General features: G+C 43.9%; 2 protein-coding genes across 3 annotated transcripts in view; one reads left to right on the forward strand and one right to left on the reverse strand.

Annotated features, from left to right (window-relative positions):
* Positions 1–192: 192 nt before the first annotated feature.
* Positions 193–27,839, reverse strand: KDM8 (lysine demethylase 8). Of its 2 annotated transcripts, none has more exons than XM_040356684.1 (9): positions 27,750–27,839; positions 20,418–20,948; positions 18,042–18,127; positions 17,712–17,872; positions 15,918–16,050; positions 11,755–11,799; positions 4,216–4,365; positions 597–689; positions 193–511 (listed from the first exon to the last, which is right to left on the reverse strand). In XM_040356684.1, exons 2-9 carry the CDS (start codon positions 20,854–20,856, stop codon positions 347–349), a joined length of 1,272 nt encoding a protein of 423 aa, XP_040212618.1. In that variant the 5' UTR covers positions 20,857–20,948; positions 27,750–27,839; the 3' UTR covers positions 193–346. The 2 variants fall into 2 exon arrangements, with proteins under 2 accessions (XP_040212618.1, XP_040212617.1); XM_040356683.1 differs by lacking the exon at positions 27,750–27,839 and adding an exon at positions 27,464–27,554.
* SNX8 (sorting nexin 8) overlaps positions 27,773–27,997 on the forward strand; it is a 50,632-nt gene continuing 50,407 nt past the window's right edge. The window contains exon 1 of the mRNA XM_040356685.1: positions 27,773–27,888. The gene's annotated coding sequence lies outside the window, so the exon portion shown is untranslated. The remainder of the gene's footprint in view (positions 27,889–27,997) is intronic.

Raw genomic sequence — 27,997 nt, forward strand, 5'->3', positions numbered from 1 at the left:
TATATATAGAGATAGAGATAGAGATAGAGATAGAGATATACATATATAGATATATATATATACATATATAGATATATATATATACATATATATATACATACACACACACACACGTACGTACGTACGTACGTACGTACGTACGTACGTACGTACGTACGTACATACATGCAAACACACTTCTTTCAGCCTAGATTCCATTTAAAAGGGTATTTCATTTTATACAAATTTTTAGCAAGACTCATCAATGATGTAAAATTGAAGAGAACAGAAAGTTCTCAAAAAGTGACAATCCCATTCGAATAAAGTCTCTGTCAGTTTTTACTGCTAAAATTAAAAATCTCCAACATCAAGACCACCAAAAACTGACAGAAAAGCTGATGTCCAGAGCTCGGACATAATGCCACCATTTCATTGGGATGAATAAGATCTGTCCAGGATTCAGGATGCAATCTTGATAGATAGCTTGTTTAAACATAGGAAACTTCTCCAGGTCTGGATTTTCTATATCAATCTTTTAAAAGGAAAAAAAAACAACTGTCAGGCACTCTTAAAATTTGTATATCACATCAGAAATATAGAGAAGAGAGAGGACTCACCTGGCTGGTGTTGTGAAGGAGGGTACTATCAAATGGGTATAGGTGTTCTGTCTCACTCACAGAGTACAAGCGGATAAACTTTCTTCCTACAATCTAAAGACACAACACGATTCATGTCTAATACACAGAGCTTTTTTTCTCAGAAAATAGGTGCAGGAACTCAACCACGACCCATTCAGATTTCACAAACAGTAGAAGGGTCTTAAAGGGGCATTAAATACCAGAATTGCATTACATACAGAGTGCAGAGTTCAGGGGGTTACAAAGCTGTCACTTGTAAACACAGAAACCAGACTTCTGTGTTTATAAGTGATTGTGGTGAGCAGGCACCAAAGGGTCTGAGCCAGAGGTGGTGGAACCGAGTTCCCCCAAGTTCCCCCTGAAAAAAAGCCCTGCTAATACATATTTAAAAATCAGCCCATAAGTGTACATTTTTGAAGCATAAGTAAATCTTTATTCAAAATGTTGAAGTGTATTGCTCCAAATAGCTAAATACACACAGGTAGTAAAAAAATACCTCATGTCATGCTGTACCATCTGAAATTATTACAGGATACATTGTTTATGCATGTTGATATTTCAGAATTTCATTTAATGGGTATGTAGGCCAAAAACGAAACAAAAAAACACAACAACTTATGCAGTACACCTAAGTTCTCTTTTGCTAAACTTCAAAATCTTTCCCCATCCCCACCACATAGGAAGGAATTATGTTTGTCCAATATAAGTGGATAAGAACTATGAGGGCTGGCAGAGTGAACAGTAGAGCTCTAAATTTCTGGTAAGATCAACAGTTCTTTTTCTTGCACTTATCAAACAGATAAAAAATATATATATTTGTAAGTGTTTTGTAATAACAGTCTAAGTGCCGATTCACACAGGGGCAACCCGACTTACAGCGCAACTTTGCAAGGCGATTTCAGCGCGACTTGGAGCAACTTACAACGTGACTTAAAGTTGCCTCTAGGACAGGTGACTTTGGCTGTGACCAATCACAGAATAATCAGCTCTGTGGGAGGGAGGGGTTTGCCTGAGTAAATTATTTTCTTTTCCTGTAAAGTTGCTTCAGTTAAGATGGAGATCCGACTTTGGAGGCAACTTCCATTGAAATCTATGGGTACAAGTTGCCTAGAAGTCGGATTGAAGTAGTACAGGAACCTTTTCTAAAGTCGGAGCGACTTCAGTAGTGTACATTAAGACGGCTCTCATTGACCAACATGGGATTACTGATGTCAAGCGCCTTAGGGCGACTTGAGTTACGACAAGTCAGATCCCAAGTCGCTATAGTGTGAACCGGCACTAAAAGGAAGAAAAATAAGTGTCTTTTATTGTTATGCTTTATATACACTTTAACTTGCCAAGAATCCTGAAGAACATTGACACACATGGGGCTGAAGCCATTTCTGCTTCCACCTCCGGGCTGTACGAGTCCCAAGTTGTATGTGAAGAGCCATAAACACCATAACAGGCAGAAGCTTTCCAATATCTACAAATGCTGGTTTACACAAGAATGAATGTACTCATCTAGAATAGATCATATACAGTATAAACTGTGAAACACAATATATGTGAACTATATGGTTTATTGTACCCCTGTGATCTATTATACATTGGCAGATTATCCCATAAAGTGAAAGAATGTGTTGTGGGGAAAATAAAATGCAACATTCCTACGAAGGTATTTGATCGTTCAATCCCTCAACATGTTTTAAAACATTAAACAAATACTGAAGTGTTTGGGATAGCAGTGATGCTTTTTATTAGAGAACTAGGTGTTATACCTAAAGCAGAACTAAACGCCTCAATACTTACCTCCTTGCAATGGTCAGCATTCACTCGCTGGCATCTTCTACACCGCTTCTTCTGGGTGTCCCGGGCTGCAGCTGTTTATTTTTGGCAGGCACAGAATGAGGTCACTCCTGCACATGCCCAGGATTGCAGTCATCCGGACACACAGTACCCATGCACACAGGCACTGTGCTGAAACGTAAACTTTTTATTGCAGAAGAGACGTTGCATGTATTTTCTGTAATAAGGAGCCTGTCTGCTCTCAGTTTCCAAAAAATAGCACTTTAGTTAACCTTAAAGGGTCACTAAAGGAAATATTTTTTTAAGCTAAATAGCTTCCTTTACCTTACTGCAGTACTGGTTTCATGTCCTCATTGTTCGTTTTTGCTTTGAAGTAGCTGTAACTCTGCTGTGATCTCCACACTTCCTGGTTGCCCGTTTCCTTATAACCATGGTACTGGGAGATTTTCACGGTGGTCTAAGCTGTCATTACTGTGTGTCTAAAACTCCTCAGAACCAATCAGATTCATTTTAAAAACAAAACACTGCCCTGGATTTGTTTGTTTTTGTTCTGTGAGTCTTCCCGACTCACCTCTCACCCGGAACTTCATGTATGTACCTTTAAAACCAAAAGTGAAACTAGAGGCACATTATATTATAGATTAAATTCAATTTTTAATCATTTTTAAAAGGAATCAGTTAACTTTTATGTCTCTATACCCAATAAACAGTCATTTCAGCAAACAATTTTTTTTCCTTTAGTGACCCTTTAAAGCAGAACTTACTCCTTTCAGGAGTCCAGTCCAGGTCCCTCGCCAGCACCTTCTCCCTGGGTGTCAGTCTTTGAGCATCTCCTCTGGCTGGTGCAGGATGGGCATGTGCAGGAGTCAATTCTGGCACACAGTAACCATGCCGGTGATGTAAGCTGAGCAAGCGCAGCTCTGTTTACATTCCACAGAAGACTGTGAATAGGCAGGTAGATGTATTGTACTGCAGTAGAGATATTGCATGTCTCTGTGATAAGAGCCAGTCTGCTGGTTGTCTGGTATAAAATGCGCACAGAAAATTCGCATAATGCGCATAAAGTTCCGCTTTAAGAGGCTGTGCAAGCGGAAAACATATTTGACGTATGCTTTCTAGTGGGGCACTGAAATAAAAAATTCTAGCGCTGAAACCGAAAATTCTGAATGCCCTTGGCCGAAACCCAAAATCGACAGTTTATTAAGAAAACAATAAAATAAACGTTTATTAAAGTAATGTGGCAGGCATTTTTCCATTGATGTCAACAGGGATCGTTTTTGCATTGAAGCCAATGGGACGAGAATTTGCATTGAAGCCAAAGGGACGCGATTTTGCATTGAAGTCAACAGAACGCAGCATGCCATTATCAGCACGCCAAACGCCATTAACCCTATTTTCAGCCGCCAATATATCGGTGCATCCCTGATGTTTTTAACTGTCTGTCCCCAACTGGACTACATAAAGCTTTGGCAGATTCATGCTGTTATTTTAAGCTCTGGTGCACAAATACTTTTTGTAAGACGTAGAAATAAGAGTTTTATATGGTAAAATGATAGACAGACAAACAGGGTCATAAAAATAGCCACATGTATGCAGTCATACTGTATATATGTTCTGTATAAATGCTGGAAGGTATACCTGGTTGGATATACAGAGAATTTATAGTAGGGAAGACTATCAAACAGATTGAAATGAGCAGCTGGTATGCTGCAAGGATAAAAAAAAAAAAAAAATTAGCCTTAAGCTGGCCAAACTCGAATTTCAGCCGACTCAGCAGGTTCCAGCAATTGATGGATATGTTGGCACTGACCTGAGCTAGAAAATTCTGCTGAGGGTCTTGATGAAGAGGTGACACTGTTCCAGCTGGTCCAAACCAAGCATTAATAGTGATGTCATCTTCATCTCCTTCACCGAGGCAACAATATTCAGGAACACCAATATCCTCCTTCAGTTCATGTATCTTCCAACAACAGAAACAGATGAGATCAGTGTAAATGTTTGCTGCGACCACACAAATACCAACATCTTAAGCCTTGCACACACGGCCAGTTTTCCTGACGGGAAAACCTGTGAGGAGAGCTTTTGGCCGGGAATCCCGGCCGTGTGTATGCTCTTCGCAGTTTTTCAGACGGGAAAACTGCCCAAAAACCCCTCGGACAAAAAAAAAAAAAAAAGAAGGAGAACCAGCTTTTTTTTCTTATCCCACCGGGAAAACTGGCGGACTTTGGATGGCAGATTTCCTATTGGAAAAACTGCGATGGAAAATACACATGGCCAGGATTCTAGACCAAAGGTCGATGGCAGTTTTCCTGTCGGGAAAACCGGCCGTGTGTAGGGGGAAAGACTGACCAAGCAGGTTCTCGGCTTTCCCCTCGGGATTTCCAACAGGAACTTTTCCCGTCAGAAATCCAGCACGTGTTTATGGGGCATCACGCTGTATTTAATTTTCCTATTTCCATTCCAGAATCCAAACCACAGATACCTATATATGTGTGCATTTTTCAAAAGTGTGCTACATTGATAGTGGTACATATTGGTCGGTCAGGGCTATTAGAGAATGCTGGAGGTTTACTGACAGCTTTATTCTCCCAATAGACATTTAAAGCAGCCCTGCCACAACTGGCCACAACCTCTGGTCTGACAGCAGCCCCTTAACACAGCCTTGAGATATGTAACTTGTTAGCAATGGGCCTGTGTACAGAAGCACACTTGTGCAGGGACAGGATCACTAGCAAAGCTGGTTATACACTAGTATAAATTCATGTTTTTATGAAATATTTGCTAGAAAAGGTGTATAGCAGTGTGCAAAGGCTTATTAACCACTTCCTTACTGGGCACATATACCCCTTCCTGACCAGGTGAAATTTCAGCTTGTGGCACTGCGTCATTTTAACTGACAATTGCGCGGTCATGCGACGTGGCTCCCAAACAAAATTGACGTCCTTTTTTCCCCACAAATAGAGCTTTCTTTTGGTGGTATTTGATCGCCTCTGCGGTTTTTATTTTTTGCGCTATAAACAAAAATAGAACGACAATTTTGAAAAAAAAACAATATTTTTTACTTGTTGCTATAATAAATAGCCCAATTTTTTGTAAAAAACATTTTTTTTCTCAGTCTAGTCGATACGTATTCTTCTACATATTTTTGAAAAAAAAAAAAAAATCGCAAGAAGCGTCTGGTTTGCGCAAAAGTTATTGCGCTTACAAAATAGGGGACAGAATTATTATTATTTTTTATAATTTTTTTTTTACTACTTATGGCGGCGATCAGCATTTTTTTCGTGACTGCGACGTTATGGCGGACACATCGGACACTTTTGACCCATTTTTGGCGCCATTCACATTTATACAGCGATCAGTGCTATAAATATGCACTAATTACTGTATAAATGTGACTGGCATTGAAGGGGTTAACACTAGGGGGTGAGGAAGGGGTTAAATGTGTTTCCCTAAATTGTGTTCTAACTGTAGGTGGAGGAGGGGACTGACTGGGGGAGGTGACCAATCTGTGTCCCTATGTACAAGGGACACAGATCGGTCTCCTCTCTCCCCTGACAGGACGTGGAGCTCTGTGTTTACACACAGAGCTCCACGTCTTGTCCCTGTAGCCGCCGATCGCGAGTCCCTGGCGGACATCGCGGCCGCCAGGCACTCGCATCGGCATCTCAGCGATGCGGCGAGCACGCGCTCACCGCCGTCAGACGCGCGCGCGCCCGCCCCGCTGGATGCGCGCGCAGGCCGTCTTTTTACGGCCTGTTAGAGATTCACAACCACCCCGAGGCCGTATAAAGTCGTACGGCCGTCGGGTAGTGGTTAAGAACATTTTGAGTTAACATGCGGTCACACGCTTTTAGTACCTGAGGGTTAGATCTACAGTGCCTTGAAAAAGTATCCATACCTGTTGAATTTATTTTACATTTTGTTGTTACAACCAAAAATTTCAATCTATTTTATTGGGATTTTATGTGATAGACCAGGGGTCTCCAAACTGCAGCACGAAGGCCAGATTTGGCCCTTTGCCAGCCTTTATCAGGCCCTTGGGACACTATTCCTCCCACTGACACCAACAATGGGACACTATTTCTTCCACTGATACCAGTGATAAGATACTATTCCTCATACTAGTAGGAACGCTACTCCAATTTATCACCAACCCTGAGGCCATATTTATTCTCACTCATGCCAAGCATATGACATTTTCTGCCCCTGCTGGCCACAATCCGGCCCCCCCAAAGTCTGAAGGACAATAAACTGGCCCTTTGTTTGAAAAGTTTGGAGCCCCCTGTGATAGACCAACACAAAGTGGCACATAATTGTGAAGTGGAAAGAAAATGATAAATGGTTTTCCTTTTTTTTTTTTTTTTACAAATAAAATATGTGAAAAGTGTGGCGCACATTTGTATTCAGCCCCCCTGAGTCAACACTTTGTAGAACCCCCTTTCACTGCAATTACAACTGCAAGTCTTTTTGGGGATGTCTCTACCAGCTTTGCACATCTAGAGAGTGAGATTTTTGCCCATTTTTTGTTGCAAAATAGCTCAAGCTCTGTCAATTTGGATGGAGAGTGTCTGTGAAAAGCAATTTTCACGTCTTGCCACAGATTCTCAATTGGATTTAAGTCTGGACTTTGGTACCTGGTTTTGACAGGTAACCGCTTCCCACTTCCTGCTCAGATCGGCACAGGGATCTACAACGATGTCCGGCTCCCCCCAGCCTTCTGGGACACACACAGGTCCCAGGACCATTCAGAAAGTGCAGCTAAACTGGCAAATGCACAGTAGAAAACCAGCTGCGAAGCCGCTTTCCCTTACCAAAGATGCCCCCAGCCTGCACCTGAAGACCATATAGCTACAGTATTTGTACCTGCTGACAGTTAATTTTTTGGGGGGAGACTGGAGCGCCTCAAAGCATGTATTGCAATGTATATAAACGAAAAATCCCTGTTTTTGTGCAAAGTTTGTCCATTCAGATGAGAATTCACAATTTTTCATTTTAAGGATTGTCTGTTCAATTTTGTCATTGGAGTCAAATTGATGCAATGGTGACGAGAAAATTTGAAGGAGCAAGATAGCAAATTTATCTTGAACAAACATCTAACAGTGTATACTGTTTTCATTTGGGAAAGTAAATAAGTTCAGAATTCAAATGTTAAAAACAAAACATATAGCTAGATTCAGGATGGCGAGCGCATAGTTGCGGCGGCGTAGCGTATGGCATTTACACTACGCCGCCGTAATTTAGCGAGGCAAGTACATGATTCACAAAGTACTTGTCTGCTAAGTTACGGCGGCGTAGCGTAAATCGGGCGGGCGTAAGGGCGGCTAATTCAAATTTGCATGCGCCGTCCGCCTACATATCCCAGTGTGCATTGCGGCTAAGTACGCCGCACAGTCCTATTGATTTCGACGTGGACGTAACTGACGTAAAACCCTATTCACGGACGACTTACGCAAACGACGTAAAATGTTCACATTTTGACTCGGGAACGGCGGCCATACTTAACATTACTATTTCAGCTATTTGATGGAATAACTTTAGGCCTGCTAATGCGTTAAGTAAACTGCGTATCTGTACTGCGTCGGCCGGACGTACGTTCGTGAATAGGCGTATCTAGTGATTTACATATTCTACGCCGACCGCAATGGAAGGGCCACCTAGCGGTCAGCCTAAAAATTACACTTTAGGATACGAGGGTGTAAGACACTTACGCCGCTCATATCTGAGCCTAATTTAAGCGCATCTGGTTACCAGAATACGCTTAAATTAGCGCCAACGCAAATTCTAACTTAGGCTGGCGTATCTACTGATACGCCAGCCTAAGTCTCTCTGAATATAGCTAATAGTTTTTAAATATTTTTGAGCGAAATTTGTAAAGCCGTTTAAATGTACTGAGAATTTTGGTAGAATAATTTTTTTAGGAATTTTTCGTTGCAAATTATATTAAAGGGGTTGTAAAGGTTTGTTTTTTATTTTCTATTTTCTGGGTTCCTTTAAGCTAGTGCATTGTTGGTTCACTTACCTTTTCCTCCAGTTTCCCTTCTAAATGTTTTTTTTCTTTGTCTGAATTCCTCATTTCCTGTTCCTCCTCAGTAAGCTTTCCACCATCATCCGAGCGGTGGATAGTCAGCCAGAACAGCTTACTGAGGAGGAACATGAAGTGAGAAATTCAGACAAAGAAAAAAAAATGTTTAGAAGGGAAATCAAAGGAAAAGGTAAGTGAACCAACAATGCAGTAGCTTAAAGGAACCCATTTAAAAAATAAAAAACGAACATTTACAACCCCTTTAATGTATACCCAGCTTTAGTGATATACACTTGCAAAAATGCAAAATAGCTGGTTAAGACTCATATAGCCATATGGTTATAGAATCACACTGGTGAGTGAGGATCACTTACAGGGATGACACAGCGCAATTATGAAGCTTTTATGAAAAACAGCAAGGGAGCTTCAATATTCACTGTGAAGGCGCAGAGCACTAAGCATGATTTGTTAAAGACTGTATGAACCATAAAGATAGAAGCTAAGTAAAAGTAGATCCGCTGAGGACACTATATTAATCACAATTTATGTTGTTTTTTTGTATAGATATTGTATTTGTTACATTTCTTTCATATGGTTTTGATCTCACATGGTTTACTTTGGTGTAATCACATGAATTTGGAATAAGGATAGTACTATCATTTTCTAATTTATATACTTGCAGAGGGCTTACTGGCACCTGTCATGCCAACTTATGATAACCATAGACTTCTCTATAGCATGTATTTTTTTACATGTACGTGGATAGGTATTTGGCCAGTCAGGAGAGTTTCCAGGGGCAGCTGTGTTTAACTTGTGGGCCACACAGTTTGGATGTGGCAGGAGCATAGAGAGGAGTGTATAAAAGCCCATTTACACACAGGAGTGTACACACCATCGCATTGAAATCCGCGCGGAAATCCTCTGGCGATGACGTGTCGCGCCGTCGCCGCGATTATGACGCGGCGACGGCGCGACGCTGTCATATAAGGAATTCCACGCATGCGTCAAATCATTACGACGCGTGCGGGGAATCCCTTTGGACGGATGGATCCGGTAAGTCTGTACAGACGAGCGGATCCATCCGTTGGAATGGATTCCAGCAGATGGATTTGTTGTGCATGTCAGCAAATATCCGATCTGCTGGAATCCATCCCAGAGGAGATTTCTCCGCGGAAACAGATCCGCTGGCGTGTACACACCATAGGATCTATCCGCAGAAACCCATTTGCTGGGATTTATGTGCGGATGGATTCTATCGTGTGTATGGGGCCTAAATGATTCTGATGTGACAGGTCGCATTGGTCGTGAATATTTCTGGATCAGAGGGAGCTCAGGTAAGGATTGGGGGGGCTGGGAGGGCCACTGCACACAGATGGTTTTTGACCTTCATGCATATAATGCATGAAGGTTACAAGCCTTTAGAATCCCTTTAAACCCTGTGCCTCCTGACACTAAACCACATCTCTGTAAATCAGCTTTTAAATGTCAGAGCCTCTATTGCCAATTGAAGTTTTAGCATCTGAGTGCTGCACTGAAGAAGTGGGTTTTAGCACTGGGATAGATGGAGCCTTATCCTGACTTGGGCAGAAGTTACAGCCCAGCCCTAGGAAACAAGGATATACACAAGGATTGATTTAAAGGCTAATAACGATACTTACTGCCATCATAAGTTGTGTTCAGTTTACAACTTGTGGAACCTTAGAAATGTTTAGCCAAGTTAAAAGGATAAGTTCACCTTTGGGAGGTGTAACACATTCACATTGCTGCAGTCGTTGCCCGCTGGGAGAAGTTCCCGGTACTAGCTGTCACTGTTTGGAAAACAATGCAGCCATGCCGGGTGGTCCGCCCCTTTAGCTGTGTCATTCAGACACACAGCTATGTGTGTCTGAATGAACTACATATAATACTTCATATTAGAGGTCGATCGATATGGGTTTTTCTCTGGCCGATGCCGATATTTAGAAATCTGGGTGGCCGATGGCCGATATATGATGCCGATTTTTGCGACCGATATTTTAGGCCGATTTTTTTATTTTTTTTGGTGGCACTGGTTCGTGGCACTGGATGGCACTGGAAGATGGCACTAGCAGAAGGCACTTATTGGCACTGGCAGGTTGCACTGGATGGCACTGAAAGATGGTACTAGCAGATGGCACTGATTGGCAGGTGGCACTAATTGACACTGGCAGGTGGCACTGATTGGCATATGGCACTGGCAGATGGCACTGACTGGCAGGTGGCACTAATTGGCACTGGCAGGTGGCAATAGTTAGCACTGGTTGGCATTGGCAGGTGGCACTGATGGCTTTAGGTGGCACTGGATCGTACTGTCAGGTGGCACTGGATGGAAGGTGGCAGTAATTGGCACTGGATGGTGGCACTGGTATTGCCACTGGCAGATGGCACTGGATGGCATGTGGCACTGGCACTGGTGCAAAAAAAAAAAAATGGTGTCACCCCCCTCAGTACAGAGTCAGACCCCGTTTCCCTCCAGTATAGACACCCCCCCCCCCCCGCTAGGAGCTAGGCCGAAGTCGCGGTCTTTCCTGATGCTGTGACGGCGGCGGCCATGTAAAATATCGGCCTAATTTGGATAAAAATCGGCCGATGACGATTTCTCCAAAACGGCCAAATATCGGTCGACCTCTACTTCATATTCCACTTTCCTGAATAAGCTCTCAAAGTTTAAGTGCTGCAGCAACAACCAGCTGGATACTGGTTCAAGTCACAAAATAGATATTTTCCAGCACACCATGGATCGACACAAAGTAGAGTCCAAATATGTAGTGATCATGCAATAAAGTACCTAAGAAGACATGTGAAGGGGTCCCGAGTGACTCCGAAACGTTGCACTCTTCTTATGTTATGATACATGGCGTGCTGGCAAATATCTATTTTGTGAATGAACTACAAGCCCCGACATCCTTAGCAGCTTTCAGCTTTTAGTTCTCAACTAATTACCACAGCGCTGTGGAGCACGTGGTAGTTTATTTAGTCTTCCAGTCAGGGAGTTTCGGCTTATCCATACGGGCAAACAGATACCCTGCCAGTATCTGCTGACCGCTGTTACAATGCTTTAAAGGCTACTACTACAAAAAAAAATCACTTTTTTTTTAACCTGGAAAAAAAATAAAAATTTGCATTTATTATCTTTTATAAAAAAGCGAACTTCAAAAATTTCTGACATTAGTTTACATCATTTTGTCTTTGCTCATTGTTTAATGCTTGTTAAAATATTTACCCCATTACATATTATTAAACACAACACAATTCCGTTTGGATTAAATGTTCCAAATCAGCAGACTGAACGCTGAAATCTCTGGTTACCTGATCAAACAGCTGATGTTGGGCCAGATATCCTATGCGGGCTGGCTATAAAATCAAATCGAAAACAGTAAAAAAATTTAGTTACAGTATAAATCAAGATGAAAACAAACCACAGAGTATCTTCAGGCTACTAGTCAGTTACTGGTCTAATTTCATCCAACAAACTTTGTAGTTATGCTCAAATCATAAAGCTCGTCCACTGCAACTTAATCTAAGCTTAAAGTGATACTAAAAGTTTTTTTTTTATTATTTTATAAAAAAGGACAAGATGTTAAAATGTACCTGCTCTGTGCAATGACATTGCATAGAGGTCACTTAATGTACCTCCTCTACTGGCAGTGCCCCCACTGGTGCTGTCTGCTCCTCCTTCCTCCAGGTACCTCCTTAGCAACCTGGGTGCAGCTGGGCTGTTCCTGGAGCCCGTGGCCACCCACTCAGCCTCTTTGCAGCAACCTATTCAGTTCATGGCATGGCTGGGGGGCAGACTAGAGGCCAGCTGACTGGTGAGGAATGTGAAGTGGGAGGGGCTGATTTCTCTTGATTTAGGCCTAGGTGTCACTGCTACGAAACACCACAAGGTCGGAGACACAGTGAATTACACTACCTGTGATTATAGTTGTCAATAAAAGTCCCAACTGCAGTTCTCAGATCAGCAGACGACCTTGATCAAGAGCACCCAAATTGGCTGATCAGAACTCCCCCAGCACTGCCACTGATCCCACCCCCCACCAGCACTGCCACTCAAAACTCCCCACCGACCCCCAGCTTCAGAACCACTGCTCTTGGGCATGGAGTTCACCAGAGATTCACAGGTTGCCACTGGAGTCCTCTTCCACTCCTCCTTGATGACATCACAGAGCTGTACCATAAGGGGTTTTAATATTGTACGAGTGAAAGGGACTCAAGGAGCGCTAAATATCCATGGGTTGGGGCGCAAATTACTTGTCTTGCCGACAACCCACGCTACAAAAATTATTTTACTGTTAGGGGTCCCCACAACTTGGAAAATGTTATCAAGGGGTCACGGCACTAGAAAGGTTGAGAACCACTGCATTAAAGCATTCTGCCTTAGTACTCCTCTCATGCATCCTCAGCCCTGAAGAAAGCAGTTGTGGCATGGTAAGAATTATACAAACTAAATGCTATTGTGGACAGGTGCCAGTCTGGAGTAGTGGGTGTCTGCATGAAGGCTACCCTAGGAAACTGAAATACCCATGTGTAATGCTGACCCTCCATTACTGAAAGAACTGAAATCCAGTGAGCAAAACTGCCCACCAGGGACAGAAAGGCTGAGGAGGAAAGGGCTTAATGATGAAGGATCGCCTCAAGCCAAGCAATGAGGTGGGTTTTATCTAACCAGCTACAGCTTCTAATGCACACTGGGAGAGCTCCCAGTGTGCCACGAAATCAGAGTCATTTCAAGACTGAATGCAAGGCTGGAGTTCAGCTTTAAAGGGGTTGTAAAGGTTCATCTTTTATTTTCTAAATTGGTTCCTTTAAGCCAGTGGTCATCAACCCTGTCCTGCAGGGCCCACTAACAGGCCAGGTTTTATGTATTACCTTGGGGCGATGCAGTCTAAAATACTGCAATCACTGAGGAGCAAATGATATCAGCTGTGATGCATTTCAGTTATCTTGCAAACCTGGCCTGTTAGTGGGCCCTGAGGACAAGGTTGATGACCACTGCTTTAGCTAGTGCATTGTTGGTTCACTTACCTTTTCCTTCGATTTCCCTTCTAAGTGTTTTTTTTCTTTGTTTGAATTTCTCACTTCCTGTTTGTCCTCAGTAAGCTTTCCACCATCACCTGAGCAGTGGAACGTAATTTAGAACAGCTTACTGAACACCAAGGATGAGCTCTGGCGTGTTCGCACAGTCCATGTGCAGAGCCCGCCAGGAAGTGTGCACGGTGCTGCGCTAATCACAGCCAGGGAGACATTTCCCGATCTCTGCAGCCGAGCATTGGACAATGTCTCCCTGGCTGTGATTAGCGCAGCACCGTGCACACTTCCTGGCGGGCTCTGCACGTGTACCATGCGAACACGCCAGAGCTCATCCTTACTGAACAGCTTACTGAGGAGGAACAGGAAGTGAGAAATTCAGACAAAGAAAACAAAGAAAAAAAAAACATTTAGAAGGGAAATGGAAGGAAAAGGTAAGTGAACCAACAATGCACTCGCTTAAAGTAACCTATTTAGAAAATAAAAAATGAACCTTTACAACCCCTTTAAAGCGGGGGTTCACCCTAAAAAAAAATTCTAACATTACACTGAGCCGACTTCTGACACTGACAGTACGCTGATCTTTTTTTTTTCGTACATACCGTTTTATCGCTATTTTTCACCCCAGCTTCCGGGTAGTGAATCCCGCGGGAGTGGGGGTTCCTATTCACAGGCTAAGTGATTGAGGTGATGAGAAAAGCTTCCCACCGGCGCATACGGCCGCGTCACGAGTTGCCGAAAGAAGCCAGACTGCGAGTCGGCTCTATACGGCGCCTGCGCACCGACGTTCGGCTTCTTTCGGCAACTCGTGACGCGGCCGTATGCGCCGGTGGGAAGCTTTTCTCATCACGTCAATCACTTAGCCTGTGAATAGGAACGCCCACTCCTGCGGGATTCACTACCCGGAAGCCGGGGTGAAAAATAGCGATAAAACGGTATGTACGGGGAAAAAAAAAGATCAGCATACTGTCAGTGTCAGAAGTCAGCTCAATGTAGTGTTAGAATTTTTTTTAAGGGTGAACCCCCGCTTTAAGGCAAAGAATGTTTGCTACAAGGAAGGTTCAGTTAAAGTACACCTATACTGCCACAAAGGTTTCAAAACGAACAGCGCTGCCATACCTAATTCTATAGAGCAGTGATGGTGAACCTTGGCACCCCAGAGGTTTTGGAATTACATTTCCCATGATGCTCATCCGTGCAGTGTAGTTGAGCATTATGGGAAATGTAATTCCAAAACCTCTGGGGTGCCAAGGTTCACCATCACTGCTATAGAGACATAGTACAGGTACGGAGCGTGAGCATTCTACAGGAAGGAATGTAGAGTGCAGAGCTCATGCTTGGGCCCCCCCCAGCAAGATTTTGACAAGCGAATGTTAACAAGCTATACAGCCAATACCTTGCAGCATATGTGACAAGTGAGGCGGGGGGTGATCAATACTATCGCAAAGGTCCAGTTACATTTAAAAGGATGCAAAAATGAACGAACATTCGAGTTGAGTGTAAAAGGGCTTTTCAGCTAGGAATACCCACACTTTAAAAATTCATCAAAAATGAGTTATGCTTGCTAGAAATAATTAAACACCTATTCAAACAACTCCCTGACAGGTGGAAGTCGATACGCGGAATCACCCCCTGGATTCTTCCTGGTGGGGTTTCTTGCTCTCCAACCGCACCTCAATTCCCAACTGACTCTCCATTATACAAAAATCATTAAACATATGATTGAATGGAAAAGGGTACTCTGCTGATGAAATGTCGCTAACCAAGTCCCCAGCAGATAGAAGATGACAAATCTACCAGCAAATACCCATGTTTAAAGCGGAGTTCCGGCCACAATTTCACTTTTTAAATATAAATACCCCTGTAATACACAAGCTTAATGTATTCTAGTAAAGTTAGTCTGTAAACTAAGGTCCGTTTTGTTAGGTTGTTACAGCATTTAGACACTTTATAAAATAGAAATTGACTGGGGCCATCTTAAGTGTGGGCATCATGAAGCCAGACTGTATGACTTCCTGGATTTCAGCCTTGCAGATCTCGCACATGCTCAGTGCTGCACAAGCAGTGCAATAGGTTTCAGCACCTGTACTGTCCAAGTCACATGATTCTTCGAGACTGGGGAGTGCACAGGCTCCTGGAAAGTTACACCCACTACATTCCTAGGAGTCTGTGCGGTGTAGGTTAGGAAGCTTAAGCACCTAGGTGCAGGAAGAGGGAAGATTAACTATTCTGCCTAGCAACAACACTTTGAAGGCATCTAAAAAAAAAAAAAAATTTCTTAAAGGACTAATGACATTTTTTTAAAACTACTGATGTAATGTTATATTTATGGGTGGAACTCCACTTTAAGAGAAATCTAGGTTTGGGCACACTAAGCCTGTGATTATCTCCATGCAGACATTAAACTGTAGAGAAAGCAATGGTGCTTGAGTAGTATTACATACCTGATCCAGTATGAACCTACTAATAAACTCATTCACAGTCATCAGCTTTTGAGACCATTCTGCATCAGTGTATCTGGATCCCAGCTCCACAGGTACAGTACGGCATCCAGCCACTTCTTGTATGTACTCCACGCTGTTTGAAAACAAATGCATTGTTGGAAATCTGCAATTAGGACTGGTTCATCACACTGCTTTATAGACAAATCCAGCCAAATCTTTATCAGGAACAATCAAGTCAATCAAAGGAAAAGCGTTCAGATTGATAACACCCATCTTTGGGTGGAAAAAAAAAAAATATGAATAGAAAGTGTTTAACCACTTGAGCTCTGGAACATTTTACCCCCTTCATGACCAGGCCATTATTTTTCTACTCAGCAATGCGATACTTTTAGTTGTAGGGTCATGCAGCATTGTTCCCAAACATAATGAATATTATTTTTTCACACAAATAGAGCTTTCTTTTGGTGCTTATTTACATTTTGAAAAACAAAAACAAAAAACAAAAGCATTTTTCTACTTTTTGCTATAAAAAATATCAATAAAAAATATATATATTTTTTAATTTAATTTCTTCAAAAATTTGGGGAAAAACAAATTTTACTATGTCTTTGGTAAAAAGGGTATATTGATTGTAGATGCTAGAACTTTCATGCAAACCAAACTATGGTATAGATACTGGAATTTTTATTTATACTAGTATTGCGGGTGATCAGCAACTTCTAGTGGGACTGTGATAGTGCGGCGGGTAACCTGACACTAACTGACACTTTGTGGCAACTGACTAACAGACAGCGACATCTCCAGTGACACTAATGCCTTGTTTCCACTGAATGGAACGGTTCGGGTCAGTCGATTTGGAACGGTTTAGAACGGACTGCTCTATTCTCGTGAGCGTTTCCACTGCAAATCGGACCGTCGGGACCATACAGCAGGGGTTGACAAATTTGCTTGGAATCTAGGAGCCAGCTAAAAAAGTTAGGAGCCAGAAAACGCGCCCCGTCCCGACGAGCTTGCGCACAGAAGCGAACACATACGTGAGCAGCGCCTGCATATGTAAGCGGTGTTCAAACCACACATGTGAGGTATCGCCGTGATTGGTAGAGCGAGAGCAATAAGTCTAGCCCTAGACCTCCTCTAACTCAAAACATGCAACCTGTAGATTTTTTTAAACGTCGCCTATGAAGATTTTAAAGGGTAAAAGTTTGTCGGCATTCCACGAGCGGACGTAATTTTGAAGCGTGACATGTTGGGTATGAATTTACTCGGCGTAACATTATCTTTCACAATATAAAAAAAAAAATGGGGATAACTTTACTGTTGTCTTATTTTTTAATAAAAAAAAATTGTAATTTATTCCCAAAAAAGTGCGCTTGTAAGACCGCTGCGCAAATACGGCGTGACAGAAAGTATTGCAATGATCGCCATTTTATTCTCTAGGGTGTTAGGATAAAAAATATATATATAATATTTGGGGGTTCTAATTAGAGGGAAGAAGATGGCAGTGAAAATAGTAAAAAATTACATTAGAATTGCTGTTTGTAATGCCTAATTTGTAATACCAACGGCCACCACCAGATGGCGCCAGCTTACACATCGGGTGGTAATAACTTGTAATACCAACGGCTCACCACCAGATGGCGCCCTGCAATACAACACATAACATCTCGTTCAAAGTTGTAGTCTGATGTATGAGAATTTCGTTACTTCTTAATTTTCAATTAGACTAGCATGCAAAAAAAGGACGATCATTCGTCCCATATTCTCATCGTGTGTACGAAGGCTTTAGGAACTTACCTCCACTTTTTCATGCATGGCCAGTGATCAATGACCCCTTCTAAGATCACAGGCTTCTGTGTAATAAGGAAGTTCTTCCTGAAATACTCAAGGGAGGGGCAGTCGAGAGTTGGAACAGTGGTACCAACATCCAGAATGGGGGTGAGCGGGCGAGGAACTTTCTGTATGTAAAGAATAATATCTATGTTACCAAAACTCCAGTGTAAATCTCATATAACCTGTACACACGTTTTTTCTTTTGTAATTAGAAGTTATGAACCGCAACAGTGAAACAAGAAACTCTGAATGGGATCAAAGTATGAAATAGAGGAGGTGTTGAATATAATGTACCTCTGGGATTTGCCCATTTTCTGGTTTGACTTCCATTTCTTTCCCTTCATTATCTATTGGTCTCTTCTGGCTCCTAGGCAGACGACCTAGATGACAGGACATTGAGCATGTTACAAAATACTGGATGGCATACAGCAAACCTGAGGCCCCGTACACACGACAGAGGAACTCGACGTGCTTGGCACGTCGAGTTCCTCGTCGAGTTTTGGGATGAAGCCGCCGAGGAGCTCGGCGGGCCGCCTTCTCCCATAGAACAACGAGAACAACGAGAAAATAGAGAACATGTTCTCTATTTTCTCGTCGAGTTCCTCGGCGGCTCCATCGAGCCAAAACTGTACAGACGACAGAGTTTCTCGGCAGAATCCGGGTTTTGACCGAGTTTCTCTGTGAATTCTGCCGAGAAACTCTGTCGTGTGTACGAGGCCTAAGAAGTAGGGAAAAAAAGATCCCCAGCCACTATAGATTCCCTTTAAATCTGCCGCAACCCAAAACAGCCAAACCTTTTTTTATGTGCGACAGCGAGGCAGAAAATGCCTCCCCCATCTAAGGCCAGGTACACGGGCCAAACATCAGGAGACGTTTGCCGGTAAAAAAAAATAAAAACGGCCGACATTCGGCCCATGTTTATGTTGGCTTCTGTTGGGTGAGCATTGCACGCCCTGTTCCAGGGTGCCTGACTACACCTTAGAGGTGAAAAAGGGTATTGCACAGTGCAATGTCTTTTACATACATGCTCTGGTCGCATTGTGTACTTAAAAGTGAGGTATGTGTATATTTATACACGCACACACACATACAAATCAATAGACCTGCACGATTTTTTTTTTTGCTTAGAATAAAGATCATGAAAGTAAATTTTTTCCTCAAAAAATAGCTTTTGAAAGACCGCTGCACAAATACTGTGTGAAATAAGATATGTCAACGATCGCCATTTTATTCTCTAGGGCAGGGTTTGACAAATTTGCTTGGAATCTAGGAGCCAGCTAAAAAAGTTAGGAGCCAGAAAACGCACCCCGTCCCGACGAGCTTGCACACAGAAGCGAACACATACATGAGCAGCGCCCGCATATGTAAACGGTGTTCAAACCACACGTGAGGTATTGCCGCGATTGGTAGAGCGAGAGCAATAATTCTAGCCCTAGACCTACTCTAACTCAAAACATGCAACCTGTAGATTTTTTTAAACGTCGCCTATGAAGATTTTAAAGGGTAAAAGTTTGTCGGCATTCCACGAGCAGACGCAATTTTGAAGCGTGACATGTTGGGTATGAATTTACTCGGCGTAACATTATCTTTCATAATATTAAAAAAAATGGGGATAACTTTACTGTTGTCTTATTTTTTAATTAAAAAAAGTGTAATTTTTTCACAAAAAAGTGCGCTTGTAAGACCGCTGCGCAAATACGGCGTGACAGAACGTATTACAACGATCGCCATTTTATTCTCTAGGGTGTTAGGATAAAAATATATATAATGTTTGGGGGTTCTAATTAGAGGGAAGAAGATGGCAGTGAAAAATAGTGAAAAATTACATTAGAATTGCTGTTTAACTCGTAATGCTTAACTTGTAATACCAACGGCCACCACCAGATGGCGCCAGCTCACATCTGGTGGTAATAACTTGTAATACCAACGGCTCACCACCAGATGGCGCCAGCTCACAAAAAATAAATGTTTAGGACACTATTTCTAGTCGCCATGGCGACCGGGATTTGTTGAGCCCTGCTCTAGGGTCTCTGCTTAAAAATGTTTATATTTTCAAAATGCAGCTGAGAACTGAAGGAATGAGATCGCTTATAAAATAAAAGGGAAAAAAGGACATTTATAAAAAAAAAATGTAATAGCTATGGCAAAATGTTTTGCCTCTCAATTCTATTTTAGGGCTCACACATGCGATGCCAGACATCACATTTGATTCACACCGCATTGCTGTGCACATCACATGCGATGTCTGCGCAATGCACATTCACCCATACAGTTTGTATAGCTGACATCGCAGTCGCCCCCAAATGGCACAGGACCCCTTTTTTTTAAACGCACTGGAATTGGATCATATGGGTTGTTCAGACCCATGCGATCCAAATCCATCCAATTTCACAGTTGACACTGCGTTCTGCAAAACGATTTGGGGGTGTCATTTACTTTATATTGCCACCCACAGCAGAGTGAACTGCCTGCGATTCAGATGCGATAACCCGCACAGGCATCGCTGTGGTTCCCACATGGCACCAGTGTGAACCTAGCCTTAAACCGAATGGGTTGTTTTACAAGGTGATCGTTTACTTTATATTAGTACTCCATCAGATACCTCTCTTGTAATGATTGTAGCTGGTGAATGGATCTGAGAAATCAATGTACTGGCATTAGATGGGATACCTGTTCTCTCGTGTGATTCCTCAGAGTGGTGCGCTATTCTCAGTTCAGTAATAATTCTGTTGATCACATTGTTGATGATCTCAGCTCCCAGAAGCAGCGCCATGTCACATACCAGCAGGGCCTCTTCCTCTGGCCTCTCCGTAAGCTCTGCACAGCCACATATGCCCACTACCTTAAACAGGCAGCCATAGGAATAGGCAGTCCTCCAGTCCCGGGAAACATCCCTCCAGTTACATCCATTCAGTTTCTCCCAGCTGAAGTCCATAATAAGTTCCCCCAGCTGCCTGCACTGTGCCGGGTCCCCATTATAAACACAGGCAGCGGCCTCCTTCACACAGTGGGCTATAGGTGCATCCACCTCTGGGCCCACATCTGCAGGGAATTCCTCTAGGCATTTGGGAAGCACCGCCTTTACCCGAGACCACAGTAAGCTCTGCATCACCAGGCTACTGGGTTCTCTCCTCGCTACTTCACTGCATCCAATAGGAACAGACAGATAGTGCTATACGGGGGCCTTCCATTGCAGATTGCCTATAAAAGAAAGAGAACGATCAAATCAAACGATCAAATTAGCTCCTATTATATTTGCTTTGCAAAAGAAGCCCATCAGCAGCCTGATCTATGACAGCCTCAAGAATATCTGCTTAGCTCCAATTCATAAAGATGTCCCTATATAAGAACTGTCACACGACGGAGCAGGCAGGATTTTGCAGCGGGCGTACTGATTGACGATGGATCTAAATAGAAGGCATTGTCAAAAAATGCCTCCTGTCTTTATTCACTTTTACAATTTTGGTGAATGGGTAGGGGTATTAGAGGTCGACCGATATGGGTTTTTCTCTGGCCGATGCCGATATTTAGAAATCTGGGTGGCCGATGGCCAATATATGATGCCGATTTTTGCGGCCAATTTTTATTGGTGGCACTGGCTCGTGGCACTGGATGGCACTAATTGGCACTGGAAGGAAGATGGCACTAGCAGAAGGCACTTATTGGCACTGGCAGGTTGCACTGGATGGCACTGAAAGATGGTACTAGCAGGTGGCACTGATTGGCAGATGGCACTGGTTGGCACTGGCAGATGGCACTGGGTGGCAATAGTTAGCACTGTTTGGCATTGGCAGGTGGCACTTATGGCTTTAGTTGGCACTGGTAGGTGGCACTGGATCGCATTGGCAGGTGGCACTGGATGGAAGGTGGCACTTACTGGCACTGGATGGTGCCACTGGTATTGGCACTGGCGGATGGCACTGGATGGAAGGTGGCACTAATTGGCACTGGATGGTGGCACTGGTATTGTTACTGGCAGATGGCACTGGCAGGTGGCACTGGTGCAAAAAAATGGTGTCACCCCCCCTCAGTACAGACCCCCTCTCCCTCCAGTATAGACACCCCCCCCCCCCTGCCCCCCATAGTACAGACACCAGAGCGGTGTGTGTCTCACGAGCATTTCCTGATGCTGTGACCGCGGCGGCAATTCACGAATTGCCGCCGCGGTCACAGCATCAGGAAATGCGGGGAATTATAAAATATCGGCCCGATTTGGATAAAAATCGGCCGATGCCGATTTCTCCAAAACGGCCAAATATCGGCCGATATATCGATATACCCTCATATTCCCATGTTGAGGGCATGTGGCCTGGTATGGTTCAGGAGGGGGAGGGGGCCACTTGCTCGCCCCCCCTTTCCTGATCTTCCGGGCTGCATGCTCGAATAAGGGTCTGGTATGGAATTGGGGGCGCCCTTTTTTTGGCGTTTTCTACAATAGATGTGTGCCGGCGACTCATACTGAGAGCCATTTTAAGGGGAAATTTCTTTTTTTCTTTCGAAATTTCAGTTTTTCTGCAGCAGGTTCTATACATGCGCCACTTTACAGGCAGACTAAGGGACTAGTTATAGTACTTTATTTATAGTAATTTTTATTGTTGCACTTTAAACACCATTAAAATCACTGCTCCAGAAAAAAACTATATTTTTTCAAATTTTTTTTTGCATCGATACATGTCCCCCAGGGCAGTATCCAGACCCCCAATACCCCTTTTATGGCCAATAACTCGCATATAAGACTTTTTTTTTTTTTTTAACGATCACTGGGGGGGTCTGACCATTGCCATAGTTATCGCAAGCTGGACCAGTACTTAATTATTGCATGCATTTATTACCTTTTGTTAAACCGTTTGTTACCCTATACCTCCATACTTCATCCTATTCCTCCATCCTATATCTCCATACTCCATCCTATACCTCCATAATCCATCCTATTCTCTCCATACTCCATCCTATACCTCCATAATCCATCCTATTCTCTCCATACTCCATCCTATACCTCCATAATCCATCCTATTCTCTCCATACTCCATCCTATACCTCCATACTCCATCCTATACCTCCATACTCCATCCTATTCTCTCCATACTCCATCCTATTCTCTCCATACTCCATCCTATTCTCTCCATACTCCATCCTATACCTCCATACTCCATCCTATACCTCCATACTCCATCCTATACCTCCATACTCCATCCTATACCTCCATACTCCATCCTATTCTCTCCATACTCCATCCTATTCTCTCCATACTCCATCCTATTCTCTCCATACTCCATCCTATACCTCCATACTCCATCCTATACCTCCATACTCCATTCTATTCTCTCCATACTCCATCCTATACCTCCATACTCCATCCTATACCTCCATACTCCATCCTATTCTCTCCATACTCCATCCTATACCTCCATACTCCATCCTATACCTCCATACTCCATCCTATACCTCCATACTCCATCCTATTCTCTCCATACTCCATCCTATACCTCCATACTCCATCCTATTCTCTCCATACTCCATCCTATACCTCCATACTCCATCCTATTCCTCCATACTCCATCCTATACCTCCATACTCCATCCTATACCTCCATACTCCATCCTATACCTCCATACTCCATTCTATTCCTCCATACTCCATCCTATACCTCCATACTCCATCCTATACCTCCATAATCCATCCTATTCTCTCCATACTCCATCCTATACCTCCATACTCCATCCTATTCTCTCTATACTCCATCCTATACCTCCATACTCCATCCTATACCTCCATACTCCATCCTTTACCTCCATACTCCATCCTATTCCTCCATACTCCATCCTATACCTCCATAATCCATCCTATTCTCTCCATACTCCATCCTATACCTCCATACTCCATCCTATTCTCTCCATACTCCATCCTATACCTCCATACTCCATCCTATACCTCCATACTCCATCCTATACCTCCATACTCCATCCTATACCTCCATACTCCATCCTATTCCTCCATACTCCATCCTATACCTCCATACTCCATCCTATACCTCCATACTCCATCCTATACCTCCATACTCCATCCTATACCTCCATAATCCATCCTATTCTCTCCATAATCCATCCTATTCTCTTCATACTCCATCCTATTCTCTCCATACTCCATCCTATTCTCTCCATACTCCATCCTATTCTCTCCATACTCCATCCTATTCTCTCCATACTCCATTCTATTCTCTCCATACTCCATCCTATTCTCTCCATACTCCATCCTATTCTCTCCATACTCCATCCTATTCTCTCCATACTCCATCCTATTCCTCCATACTCCATCCTATACCTCCATACTCCATCCTATTCTCTCCATACTCCATCCTATACCTCCATACTCCTCTATCCTATACCTCCATACTCCATCCTATACCTCCATACTCCATCCTATACCTCCATACTCCATCCTATTCCTCCATACTCCATCCTATACCTCCATACTCCATCCTATACCTCCATACTCCATCCTATACCCAGCCCTCAAAAATTCACTCTTTTACTCGCATTTTGCGAGTATAATTTTTTCCAGGGCGAGTGAGGATGGAGTGAACCAGCCTGACAGCCAGGAAACTGTCAAGCGGCAGGGCTGGACTGCCTTGGCGCCGCTTTGAGCGAGGCTGCAGTAGGACACTTTCATTGCAGGACAATACAGTGTCCCGCAATGAAAGTGACAGTCTGGGAACAGGGGTGGACCGAGCTGCCATAGCGCTGGCTCTGGCTCTGCCTCCACCTACTACTGATCACTGGTTGCTATAGCCGCTTGGCGTCTGGCAACCAGTGACGTCACTGCCCACATTGAAAGCAGAGGAGGATTTCACTTCCTCCTCCGCGCTAGTGCTGCTGGGGAGTCATGCTGGTTCTCTCACCTCCGCTCCAGTGACTGGCTTGCTGCTTGGCTGTGGGGTGTTCCTGTTCCCACTTGCTACGAGGCATCTCTCCCTCTCACTTCCTCCCCCCTCCTGCCCACCTCACACTAACACACAGACTGAAGTCCCCCCCCCCCCCCTTCTCCTTGGCTCGGATGTCAGGAGGGAAGGAGGGGGAGGAGAATGTACACACAGCACTCAGGAGGACGGGACATGCTGATCTGAGGTCAGTACACACAATCTTAATGCTTGGCACTTGCAGCAGAAAGAGACACAGAGACAGGGGGCAAGTTGTGAAAAAAAAAAAAATACTTGCAGTGATTTGGGGGGATAAGAGCATGCTGTATGTGCTATGGGGTACTTTAGGAGGGGAGAGAAATTGTTTTTTATTCAACCCCCCCTTCCAGAACAATTTCTCTTCCTTCCCAAAGTGTGCCCCCCCAACACATACAGCATGCTCTTATCCCCACAATCACTGCCAGTATTCTTCTTTGACAACTTGCCCCCTTCCCATCTTCAAAGACAAGCTGTCTGCTATTGAGGGGAAAATTGTACCATCTGGAAACTTTGCTAGAGATTCAGGGCGCAATTGCTCCAGGTGTCAGTGCCCCCCCCCCCCCCCCCCGTCAGGCAAGTTAGTGAAGCCAAGTGCCTGACCTTTTTTTCAGCAATGGGCTCCAAGACTTAGGACTGGTTCACACCACACATCACATAGGAACACGCTCTGCGTTCCTTTGCGATTCACATGCCTTCCAGGTTCTGTGCGATTTCAGCCCTTTCATTTGAATGGGCTGAAACCATGTCGGTCTGCACCAAGAGCTGTGCATGTGCTACCTGCCCCAAAAGTCGGCCAAAAATATGTCAAAAATCATCTTTTTGTGTGTGTGTGTGGGGGGGCACAGTAATGAGCAAGTGATGGGGCACAGTAATGCCACATTGATGGGGCACAGTAATGCTGCAAGCAATGGGGTACTGTAATGCTGCAAGCGATGGGGCACTGTAATGCTGCAAGTGATGGGGCACTGTAATGCTGCAAGTGATGGGGCACTGTAAGGCTGCAAGTGATGGGGCACTGTAATGTTGCAAGTGATTGTGATGGGGCACAGTAAGGCTGCATTGATGGGGCACAGTAAGGCTGCATTGATGGGGCACAGTAAGGCTGCATTGATGGGGCACAGTAAGGCTGCATTGATGGGGCACAGTAAGGCTGCATTGATGGGGCACAGTAAGGCTGCATTGATGGGGCACAGTAAGGCTGCATTTACGGGCAAAGTGAGGCTGCACAGATGGGTACTGATATGATTTATGTTACTTTTGTTAATATTCATTTTTGGAACGTAATTCTGTTTAAAATATTTAACAGTGTAATTTCATGAGATAATTTACAAGGTCATGTTTAGGGGTGGGGCAGGGGAGGTGTTGGTTGGGGCAACTGGTGGCGAGTAACTCTTGAGGCCTGGCTAGTGGCTCAGGACTTGAAATTTTGAGCCCTGCTATACCTCCATAATCCATCCTATTCTCTCCATACTCCATCCTATTCTCTCCATACTCCATCCTATACCTCCATACTCCATCCTATACCTCCATACTCCATCCTATACCTCCATACTCCATCCTATACCTCCATACTTCATCCTATACCTCCATACTCCATCCTATTCCTCCATACTCCATCCTATTCTCTCCATACTCCATCCTATTCTCTCCATACTCCATCCTATTCCTCCATACTCCATCCTATACCTCCATACTCCATCCTATTCCTCCATACTCCATCCTATTCCTCCATACTCCATCCTATTCTCTCCATACTCCATCCTATTCCTCCATACTCCGTCCTATTCTCTCCATACTCCATCCTATTCTCTCCATACTCAATCCTATACCTCCATACTCCGTCCTATTCTCTCCATACTCCGTCCTATTCTCTCCATACTCCGTCCTATTCTCTCCATACTCCGTCCTATTCTCTCCATACTCCGTCCTATTCTCTCCATACTCCGTCCTATTCTCTCCATACTCCGTCCTATTCTCTCCATACTCCGTCCTATTCTCTCCATACTCCGTCCTATTCTCTCCATACTCCGTCCTATTCTCTCCATACTCCGTCCTATTCTCTCCATACTCCGTCCTATTCTCTCCATACTCCGTCCTATTCTCTCCATACTCCGTCCTATTCTCTCCATACTCCATCCTATACCTCCATACTCCATCCTATACCACCATACTCCATCCTATACCACCATACTCCATCCTATTCTCTCCATACTCCGTCCTATTCTCTCCATACTCCATCCTATACCTCCACACTCCATCCTATTCCCCCATACTCCATCCTATTCCTCCATACTTCATCCTATTCCTCCATACTCCATCCTATTCCTCCATCCTATACCTCCATCCTATACCTCCATACTCCATCCTATACCTCCATACTCCATCCTATTCCTCCATACTCCATCCTATTCCTCCATACTTCATCCTATTCCTCCATCCTATTTCTACATACTCCATCCTATTCCTCCATAATATTCCTCCATCCTATACCTCAATACTCCTCCATAATATACCTCAATACTCCTCCATAATATACCTCCATCCTATACCTCCATACTCCTTCTATACCTCAATACTCGAACCTATACCTCCATACTCCTCCATCCTATTCCCCCATACTCCATCCTATACCTCCATACTCCATCCTATTCCCCCATACTCCATCCTATTCCCCCATACACATTCATACTCCTCCATACTCCATCCTATTCCCCCATACTCCATCCTATTCCCCCATACACATTCATACTCCTCCATATACCTCCACTCAGCACACCTCCTCTTCCCACAGCGCGCTAATCTCGCCATGTGACCACACCTCCCCGCACCTATTGGCTGCTGAGCTCAGCGTGCGCCTCACTGGAGATATGTGAGGTATAACATGCGGCTTTGTTTCACAATATCATGAAACAAGTGTCACGCTCATCATACTCCCGATACCACCCTTCATTAAACGTTATTGTAGAAAATATATCCTGACCCCTGTACAGCTATCTTTCCCAAGCACAGCCCCGCTGTCACATGTGACATAGCAGCAGGAAACTTACTTCCGCCAGTAGACTGGGACTTTTGGAAGGGAAGGAAGTCACGTGGGGCGCAGGGGGCGTGGAGAGAGAGACTCAGTCACATGACGGGGGCCTTCAGCGCGATACTGGAGATGCTGGAGTGAGCGGAGAGAGATTACAGGTGAGTCTAGGGGGGAGGATCGCGTGAGCGCCTTTCGGGGTAGCAGTGCTGGGCGTGACGTCACCCGCCTGGTAACCAGTGAATGGCTGGGTGGAGGTGTGCACTGTGC

The sequence above is a fragment of the Rana temporaria genome, chromosome 6 (assembly GCF_905171775.1).
Source record: "Rana temporaria chromosome 6, aRanTem1.1, whole genome shotgun sequence".
NCBI classification, from domain to species: Eukaryota; Metazoa; Chordata; class Amphibia; order Anura; family Ranidae; genus Rana; species Rana temporaria.